Source organism: Seriola lalandi, unplaced genomic scaffold (genome assembly GCF_002814215.2).
Source record: "Seriola lalandi dorsalis isolate HSWRI2012SDOR001 ecotype SW California unplaced genomic scaffold, Sedor1 jcf7180002054541, whole genome shotgun sequence".
NCBI classification, from domain to species: domain Eukaryota; kingdom Metazoa; phylum Chordata; class Actinopteri; order Carangiformes; family Carangidae; genus Seriola; species Seriola lalandi.
In genome coordinates, this window is record NW_019525094.1 from 14108 (window position 1) to 24163 (window position 10056).

Genomic DNA, 10056 nt, shown 5'->3' on the forward strand with positions numbered 1-10056 from the left:
AAGAACATTAGGCCTGTAACTAGCAGTTATTTCTATTGATGATTAATCACCTGCTTATTTTCAAGTTATTAATTATTTGATCAATAAAAGAAAAGAAAGTTCTCACATCTGAGACCCGTGAACCATTGAAAAATGACTAACATAATAAATTCAGATAGACCAATGTAAGAAACCATCCACTAAAGGCTGGATTATAGACTTGATAAAGTGTTAAAAATAATAGCATGAGACCAATAGCTATGTGCTGAATACACACTGTACAATAGAGGCAATATATTATAATATAATATACTGTAGTAAAGTCAAAACTCATGTGATGAATAAATAAAGTAGAAAAACTGTTTAGTCAGAGGAGAATCATTCTACTGAGATTATTATTATAGTTACTGATATATTTTCTATCAATCAAGTGACTAATTGTTGCAGCGCTAAGGTACTTTTACTGAAGTAATGTTACTACACTTATGAGGTACTTATACTCGAGTATTTCCATGTTGTTACATTTCAGACTGAAATATTGGACTTTTTACTTTACTTTTTTTCTAACAGCTGTAATTACTGGTTACCTTCCAGATTCAGATATTACATTATTATTAAAACATGTGATGAGCTTCTCAGCCTTTTAGTTTTGCAGCCTAGTATAAGATCAGTGTGTAGTTGTGTGTCATGCGTCAGATGTTTGGCTGCGTGTACAAACAGTGTGTTGATGTGCCTTTGTCTCGACAGGTCTTTATCCATGGATACAGACGACAAGATGGAAGCTTACCACAGGTAACTGAAAAACTCAGACATGTTTTCTTTACCCCAGCAGTCAGTGGTGTTGTTCTCACACTCAGGATTAAATAATTCCTGCTCCGACTCTTTTCAGTAGATCACACAGTTATACCAAAAAACAAGCAATTTATTATAAAAGCAATGAAGTGTGGAAATCAGCAAGTTTAGTCACGAAAGCGGTGCATGTGTGAGTGGTGCATGTGTGAGTGGTGCATGTGTGAGTGGTGCATGTGTGAGTGGAGCATGTGTGAGTGGTGTTGTTGTAAGTGCAAAACAAATGGATGTCAGCAGATGGAAGGGAGAGGACGAGTGATGGGCCAGCGTTTATACTGTGGAAGGCCCAGGTGAACAGCATCAGCTGACTACTCTCCCATGCCAACCAATCGCCTGCCGATGTGGGCGAGGACAACCTCCAAGAGCATGGGAGGGGCGTCACATTACACACCCGATTATTTTAATTGATTCTATTGATTTAGTTGATTTTATTTTTTGCTGTCTTTGTAAGTTAGTTTTTGAAAAGTTTATCAATAAACAAAGATTATCATTATTATAATTATTTTTCTACTTAAGTAAAAGTACAGAATAATATATGTTTACAAAATAAAAGCCCTTATTCATCATCTTAAATTCTGGAGTTGAGATCCTGACAGATGTTTATTTATTTATTTATTTCCAGATTTTATGTGAGTAAAATAATAATATGTCCCACAGGTTATTTTATTATAAAACAAGATCCAAAATAGTCATTTTTGTCAGTTTGGTTAAAGCACATGTTACAACTACAGCTGCAGATGACTGTTATTTTTGTTATCCACTAATCTTCTTTCTTATTAAACTCTGCAATTGTGAGGATTTGATGCTTTTCCTCATCATGTATGAAAATAATTGGTTTTGAACTGTTGGTCGAATAAACCAAACAATATGACGACATCTTCTTTGGCCGAATGAAATTATAACCAGTATTTTCACTATGTTCTTAGAATTTATAACTAAATTGAACAACAAATATTGATAGACTGATCGAGAAATGAGGGATTAATCAATAATGAAACGAATCTTTAGCTGCAGCTCTAGTTCAGTCTACATCAGTCTTATTTATAACCCACTGATGACTTGTTCTTTCCTTTCAGATTCATTCAGAAAGGTAAAGACGCCATCAGACAAGGGGAGATGCACAAAGCGCTGGAGTTGTTCAAACTGGGGTACGACCTCCACCAGAGTCAGAAACTTCAAACGAGGATTAAGAAAATCGAAGAATTTATTGCTCAGAACGACTTGGAGGAGGAAGATGAAGAGTTTGTCAACATCAACAACAGCGGTCTGATGCTCTTTAAAGACTTGCACGACAAACTCTATGACTACCAGAGGAGCGGCGTGGCCTTCCTCTACAGCCTCTACAGAGACGGTCGGAAAGGCGGGATCTTAGCGGACGACATGGGTCTGGGTAAAACCATTCAGGTCATCTCATTCCTCTCTGGTATGTACGACAACGAGCTGGTCAATCACACACTGCTGGTCATGCCGACGTCACTCATCACAAACTGGACCAAGGAGTTTGCCAAGTGGACTCCCGGCATGAGGGTGAAGGAGTTTCATGGAACCAACAAACGAGAGAGGACCAGGAACTTGGAGAAAGTCCAGAGGAGGGGTGGCGTCATCATCACCACGTACACTATGCTCATGAACAACTGGCAGCAGCTGTCCTCGTACAACGGCAAAGAGTTCACGTGGGACTACATGATCCTGGACGAGGCACACAAAATAAAAACAACGGCCACCAAAACGGCCAAAAGCGCCTGCGCCGTACCGTCGAAGAACCGAGTTCTCCTCACAGGAACTCCGGTCCAGAACAACCTGAGAGAAATGTGGGCGCTCTTCGACTTCGCTTGTCAAGGAACGCTCCTCGGCACGGCGAAAACGTTCAAAGCAGAGTATGAAAATCCAATCACCCGGGCCAGAGAGAAGGACGCCACTCCGGGAGAAAAGGCTCTCGGGTTCCGGATGTCTGAGAACCTCATGGTCATAATAAAACCCTACTTCCTCCGCAGGACGAAATCAGAAGTGCAGAAGAACAAAATGAACGGCGCACATCCTCACACAGAGGAGCAGGCGGACGGCAGCGACGGCCTAGTCCCACAAGAACAACAAGACTCTGGGGCGGTGATGCCAACGCTGACGAGGAAGAACGACCTGATTGTGTGGACGTACCTGAGCGCCGCTCAGGAGGACATCTATCGACAGTTCATCACACTGGACCACATCAAGGAGCTGCTCCTGACCACCAGGTCGCCTCTCGCCGAATTAAACATTTTGAAAAAGCTGTGCGACCACCCGAGACTGCTCTCTGCCGGAGCCATCGCCAAGCTGGGTTTGGAGGAGAGCGCAGCTGAACACCAGCAGGAGGACGACGTGGAGACGGACTCTCACAGCATCGCCAACGTCCCCGACAGCACGTTAATATCCGAGTCCGGGAAACTCGTTTTTCTGTTTGCGCTTCTCGAGCAGCTCCAACAGGAAGGCCACCGCACGCTCGTCTTCGCTCATTACAGGAAGGTGCTCGACATCATCGAACGCATCCTGGGCAACAGAGGCTTCAAAGTGCTGAGGCTGGACGGCACAATAAAGCAGATGGCCGAGAGACAGAGGCGCATCACTCTGTTTCAGACGGACAAGCGCTACACCGTCCTCCTCCTGACCACCCAGGTCGGCGGAGTCGGCATCACCTTGACGGCAGCGAGCAGAGTCGTGATCTACGATCCCAGCTGGAACCCGGCGACGGACGCCCAGGCCGTGGACAGGGCGTACCGCATCGGGCAGACGGAGAACGTGGTCATCTACAGGCTGATCACCTGCGGCACGGTGGAGGAGAAGATTTACCGACGGCAGGTTTTCAAAGACTCCCTCATCAGACAGAACACCGGAGACAAGAAGGACCCGTTCAGATACTTCAGCAAACAGGAGCTGAAGGAGCTCTTCACCCTGGAGGACACCCAGTCCTCGGCCACACAGCTGCAGCTTCAGGCCCTGCACTCCAGACACCGGCAGACAGACCCTGAGCTGGACGAGCACATCGCCCAACTCCACGCCATGGAGATGTTCGGTATCTCCGACCACGACCTCATGTTCTCCCTCGACGTCCAACACGACGGGGCGCTGGAGGACCAGCAGGAGCAACATTACATCGAAGGGCGGGTCCACAAGGCTCAAGAGCTGATGAAGGCGGAGTCGGAGTTGCAAATGCAGCTGGTGGAGAGCATGGCTTCCAGCACAGAGCCGGCGTGGCTCAGACAGCCGCCGGACGGCAACAACAGAGAGCGGCCCCGCGAGAGAGAACCAAGAAATCCAAGACCGAGTCCGTCATATCCTCAACATGACGGAGACCTAAACCGCTCACCGGTTGTGGTGGAGCTGGACCGCTCGGGTTCTGGCAGCGAGGACGTCCAGCAGAATCTGAGCAACCAGGTTATAAATCTGACTTCAGACGAGAGCGTGACGGAAGAACCTGCTGCTGAAGTCTCAGAGCAGAACCTGGATTCACCGAGACACCGGTCTGTCCCGCAGGACGGGAGCTGCCTGGAAGCAGCAGACGCCTCCTCTCAGGAGGTGATGGAGAAGTCTCTGGAGATGGTGGAGGCTGCAGGTGATGTGGCAGATGCCTCCATGCAAGAACTAATGGACCAATCAGCGATGTCGGAGGCCGCGGTCGCTCCAGCAGGTGAACGCAGCCTGTCGTACGTCACAGCGTTTGATGAGAACCAACAAAACGGAACCTCACACTCAAAATGCGAGGACTCTGAGATGGAGCTGGGTCACGCTTACGTCACGCCGCTGCAGAACAAAAGACTGTCTGTCTTACAAGCTTCAAGCTCAAGCTTCAGAGCAGAAACGTCGTCCAGAGTCAGCACCGGCCTCGAGTCCTTCGAAGGAAACTTCAACTTACAGCTGGAGGACAGCGACGCCTTCTCAGACAACGACGCTCAGGATCCTGTGGAGACGGAGGCGGAGGAGAGGAAGCTGTTGGCAGAGCTGCAGGTGGAGGGGAGTTTCGACGTCAATAGATCTCTGTGTGAGAGGAAACACAAAGACGCACAGAGCCTCAACAACGGCCACGCCTCCCATATGGAAGAGTCTGTGAACGACTCCATCGTAGCTCCCAGGAAGAAAAGAGCAGCAGTGATCTACGATAGTGATGATGGCGATGATGGTGATTGTGATGATGATGATGATGATGATGATGATGATGATGATGATGATGATGATGATGATGGTGGGAGGCAACTTGAAAACTCCTTCCAGGTGCTCGGAGCCTCCACTCCTCGATCAGCGCCCTCTGGCTCCACCCCTCTCCGGTCCAGAAAGAGTGTCGGGGGAAACACCTCTGTGGCCTCCCGCCTCTCCCTCCTCCTGTCAATCATCGAAGACGTGGAGAACCACAAACAGGACTTGGTGGATGAGGAGGAGGAGGAGGAGGATGATGATGATGATGATGATGAGGATGATGAGGCCGAAGAGTCAGACATCATTGATCCATCTCATGGCAAGGCAAGTTTGTTCATGCAGCACCATTCACACACAGCTGTTACATCAAAACAAAAATGAATAAGTGATTATCAATAATGAAAATACTCATTAGTTGCAGCCTCATCACATGGAGAGAAAATCACAAGATGAGATGAACCTTTATTGATCCTCCATAGAGGAAATTCAAATGTGACCCAACAGCAACATAAAAGAAAAATAAAATAAAATAAGAATAGAAACAGAATCTGACATAAATAAGATTTAAAGTATTTAATTAGAAATACTGTCTAAAAATAAATAATGAAGCCGCCTTTCTCGAGTTGAAGGATGGATGTTTAAGTGTTTTACAGCGACTTAGAAATTCATTAAAAACTAAACATAAACACGACATTTAAAAACGATAAAAACCAAATTGAATAATTAACGTTTCAAAGAGACGAGACATCCGCAGAGATAAAGACGTTAAAAACAAGCAGTTACATCATGTTTTTATTGAGGAGCTGGTTTCACAGAGACAGACGTCGACTGTGTCTCACACAGAACAAACAGTCACACTTCAGATAGACTGTGGCACAATGAATTCTGGGTAAATTAAGACTTCTACATTTTTAATGGCCAACCTATGAACCACAAACAACCTCTGAGCTTCATTTACACTCAGCAGAACATGTTTGTCTTTGGAAGAATTCAACAGTTACAGGACGTTTTACTTTGAAAATTCAGTAAAGAGTGAAACAATTAAAACAAAATGGCTGCCGTTTTCTAAAAACTCTTCTCTCTGCTCTCTCCATAACGATGTTAGCAAACCACAAATAATGAGCCATGTTTTCCTGTTTTCTATTGTTTGATCCTACTGCTCAGTCCAGGTGTCATTGATTGTTACCGTGGTAACGTTGGGCTTAGACCTGAGTTAGTCTGGAGGTGAGGTTTCTGATGTCTCTGTCTTTATATTTCTTTCTTCTTAATATGTCGATTGATACGAACCAAAACACCAAAGCAAAGTCCTGCTGTGTTGAAAAGCCTCTTGGCAACGAACCAGATTCTGATTCTGAACGTACGAGTAGATCACAGATGTGTTTGACCCGAGACCATTCGGTGCTTTATAGACAAGTAGAAGGATTTTAAAATCTGTCCTTTGACTCACAGGAGGAGCATGAACTTCAACTGGAGGAGACCGCCGGAGAGACCCTGAACTCGGAGGAGGAGGAGGATGAGGAGGATGAGGAGGAGGAGGAGGAGGAAGAGGACGAGGAGGAGGACGAGGAGGACGAGGAGGAGGACGACGACGACGACGACTCTGAGTCGGCAGATGTCATCAGTAAATCAGGAGAGGAAATGAGCAGTGACCTCAACCAATCAACCGGCGAGCTGGAGCTGGCCTCCACCGAGAGAATGGAGCAGTGCACCGTCGAGACGAACGTGGTCGAGTCCGAGGACGAGAGCTACGACTCCCTGGTCAGCAGCGGGAAGGCGTGCTACAACACTGGGCAGCTGGACGACGCCCTGGGCTTCCTTCTAAAGGCCATCAACATCAAACCCGGAGATTCTGATATTCAGCTCATGGTCATCCAGCTGTTCCAGCAGCTGGGTCAGAGACGGTAGAACCGTCCCGGGGAAGGAAGAACCTCCAACCTCGAGAACCTGAAAACAGCTTCTGCCTGAAGACGGTTAGAACTGAGTCGCATCCCTTGTTTAAACCCAAACCAGCAGCGTGTTCGTTTCTCTGAACACTTATCACACGTTGATGTTTACCGCCATCGCCATCTTCATCAGGGACATTCTGTTTTTCAAAGTCTTTTGTAACTTGCACCTGTTGTTTATATTGACACCAAGTTTCCCAAGTAAAATACCTGTTTGTATCTGCATTGGTATTTGTTAGTTTCCTTTGGTTGAGGCAGGAAGTTGCTTAATGTGCACAAACAGTTGACAGAAATTTCTATATTAATATATTTATTAGTGCAAGTGACAGTTTTCATCATTTGTTTTCATTATTTTTTTGGTCTTATATTAATAATAATTGTGAGAAAAAACAGGACAGTTAAAGACATCACCTCGGTGTTGGCTAAATGATTATTTAAATAATAGAGTGAAATGTTAATTGTAGCTCTAATTTGAGTGTAAATAAAATCTTTTTTTGTCTTCTAAACTGCGCTGTTTTAGGTGTTGCTGCTAATTAATCAATAACCAATCAATTAATTTGATTTCTTAGAATCCAGTCTTCCTGGAAATATCATTCACTCTGAATATCTGAAATTGACAAAAAAAATATTTAAGTGAAATAAACTCATATTTCCAGACTGTTGAGTTTACCAGAGACACCTGAACGCATCACTATCTTCTTCATTGGTGTTAAATTTCGGACAGACAATCGGGGAACACGTTACAAACTCGAGTCTCTCCCATTGGCTGAGAGCCGGACGCTTTAAAGGTGTGTTTGAACGAGGCACCCGGACGTCCCGGCGGTGTTTCATTGAAGGTCGAACTTTGAGCGGGACGGTTTCACCTTTACCATCAACTTGTAATAAACTTATCGTGAAGACAGGGGATGCTTGGTTTGCTTCACGGCACAGTCCGATATGTGGTGTCTGGGCAGCTGAAGCCCCCCCCCCCCCCCCCCCCCCGGTGGATATTAGTTTGGTCACGTGAACAGAAACAGAACCTAGTTTGACTTCAAAATAAAAGCTTTACAGTGATCGCAGCAACGTGGGAAGAAGCCACGACATTGTTTGACAGTTTTTGGCACAAATGGATGCACTTTGTTTTGTTTAAGTTCTTGTTTTCAAGAAAATGTAACGTTTTTGTGCAAAACAATTTTTTTTAACCCTACACAAACAAAATATTTAAAGTTAATGGCTTATAAATAATATGTGAATTGAATAAGACATGATTTTCCAATATATTGTTCATTATATTTCATGACCTGAACAAATATTTGCCATTGGCATGTACGATACATAACATTGATAGTAATATAGTGTGATATTCAGCAACATACAATTACAAAACATTTAACTTTCTTTAGTGTACAACTTGGAACATTTTAGAATTTAGACATCCAATAGTTTAATGACATACAGTATTTTTTTTTTAATATATTTTTTACTTCCTGTTGTTTTATCCTGGTGTGTTTAAAGCAATAATAGAATCTCATTGTACAATTACCACATTGTAAAAATACTGTTTTGCAAGTAAAACAGTGAAAATATTACCACGGTATAAAGGTAAAATATAATCAGGGGAAAACAGGACGCAATGCAGAAAAATGGACCCTTGACTGACCGCAATTTTATTATATCAATATATTATTATTATTCCTATTGTTCATACATTCATTCCAAAGCAGGATTTTATTGTTGTAGTGGTAATCAAAAAGTTGCCAATTGACTTTTTATGAGTTTACTTATCATTTCGGCTCTACTTGTATTTACTGTTGGGTGGTTCAATTTATAACAAAGCATCATATTGTATAAACTCTTCATTCATGTTGCAAGAAAATAAGTAAATTTTAATCCTGAAAAAATGTCCCTTTTTGTATTTCACTGGGTGTTTTTATAACTTTCATTTTACTCCAGGCTCCAGTATTGGTGCTTCTGGCAGAATGTGCCTGAGGCGGTCGGACTCTTATTTTGAAGTTGTGCAGAAGAAGCAGGGAGCGTTTCCGCTGACTGGACGCTGGATTAGATGGTGGAGTTGAGGAGCAGAGGAGTACTCCGCTGCCCGGGGAGAGGACAGTCCACAGGGACAGAGGAAACGGTTTGTTTCAGCCACAGTTTGTGTTTTAACTCACACAGATAACGAGTCAAACTGCGGCGGGAAACGTCGGAGCTGCGGCGGGTCGCTCACGGTGGATCAGCAGCCGGGACGGACGGGAATGGCTCGGCCGAGGAAGAAACCCGCCGCTGGGTGTTTAGCATGAGGCTCTGCGGGGGCAGAGGGCTGGAAGACAACAACAACAACAACAACAACAACAACAACAACAACTATAACTACAACAACTACAGGAATACAAACTACAGCAACAAGAGGAGGACAGTGTGTGAGAGAGCTGCCGCCCGGTGACATTTATTTTCCATAGAAGAAGAAGGAGAGGAAGATGGGAGGAAGAGTGGAGCTGCTGGAGGTCTGTTGTCTGCTGCTGCTGAGCGGACACTCACTCTGCAGAGGTGAGGGGGGGGGGGGTCAGGACAGAGCTGTGTGTAAATAAGCAGCGAAGAAGAAGTGTGTGTGTGTGTGTGTGTGTGTGTGAGAGAACAAGTACAATACTACACACTGTACTGTGTTCTGTAGTATTGTACCGTATTACTCTGTACATAACAATACATAAAGTACTGTGATACACTACACTGTAGTACTACTCTGTACTAACCACACTCTACTGCACAGTACTACATAATGTACTCTACTACACTGTACTACCTTGTAGGGTACTGTACAGTACACTACTACATTATACTGCACTGGACTGTACACTACTACTACTACTACTACTACTACTACTACTACTACTCTACTACTTTGTAATAGTACTTGTATTGTGCAGTATTGCATTATGTACATTATGTACAACATACTGTTCTAGGTACTAGATAATATATGACAACACTGAACTACACTGCACTGCACAGTACTGCACAGTACTATAATATATAAATAGTAATACTACCACACTGTGCTGTGTTGTACTGTACAGAAACAGTATATACAGCAGCGTAGACTTTTCTCTACACGGGCAATATGAAAATAAAAAAGGAGGTGGTTGGT

At 44.2% G+C, this 10056-nt stretch overlaps 1 protein-coding gene across 1 annotated transcript; it reads left to right on the plus strand.

Moving 5' to 3' along the window:
- The first annotated feature begins 724 nt into the window (after nt 1–724).
- ercc6l (excision repair cross-complementation group 6-like) lies at nt 725–7160 on the plus strand. Its single transcript, XM_087176176.1, has 3 exons — nt 725–771; nt 1905–5316; nt 6442–7160. Exons 1-3 carry the CDS (start codon nt 737–739, stop codon nt 6895–6897), a joined length of 3903 nt encoding a protein of 1300 aa, XP_087032302.1. The 5' UTR covers nt 725–736; the 3' UTR covers nt 6898–7160.
- Nucleotides 7161–10056: the final 2896 nt, after the last annotated feature.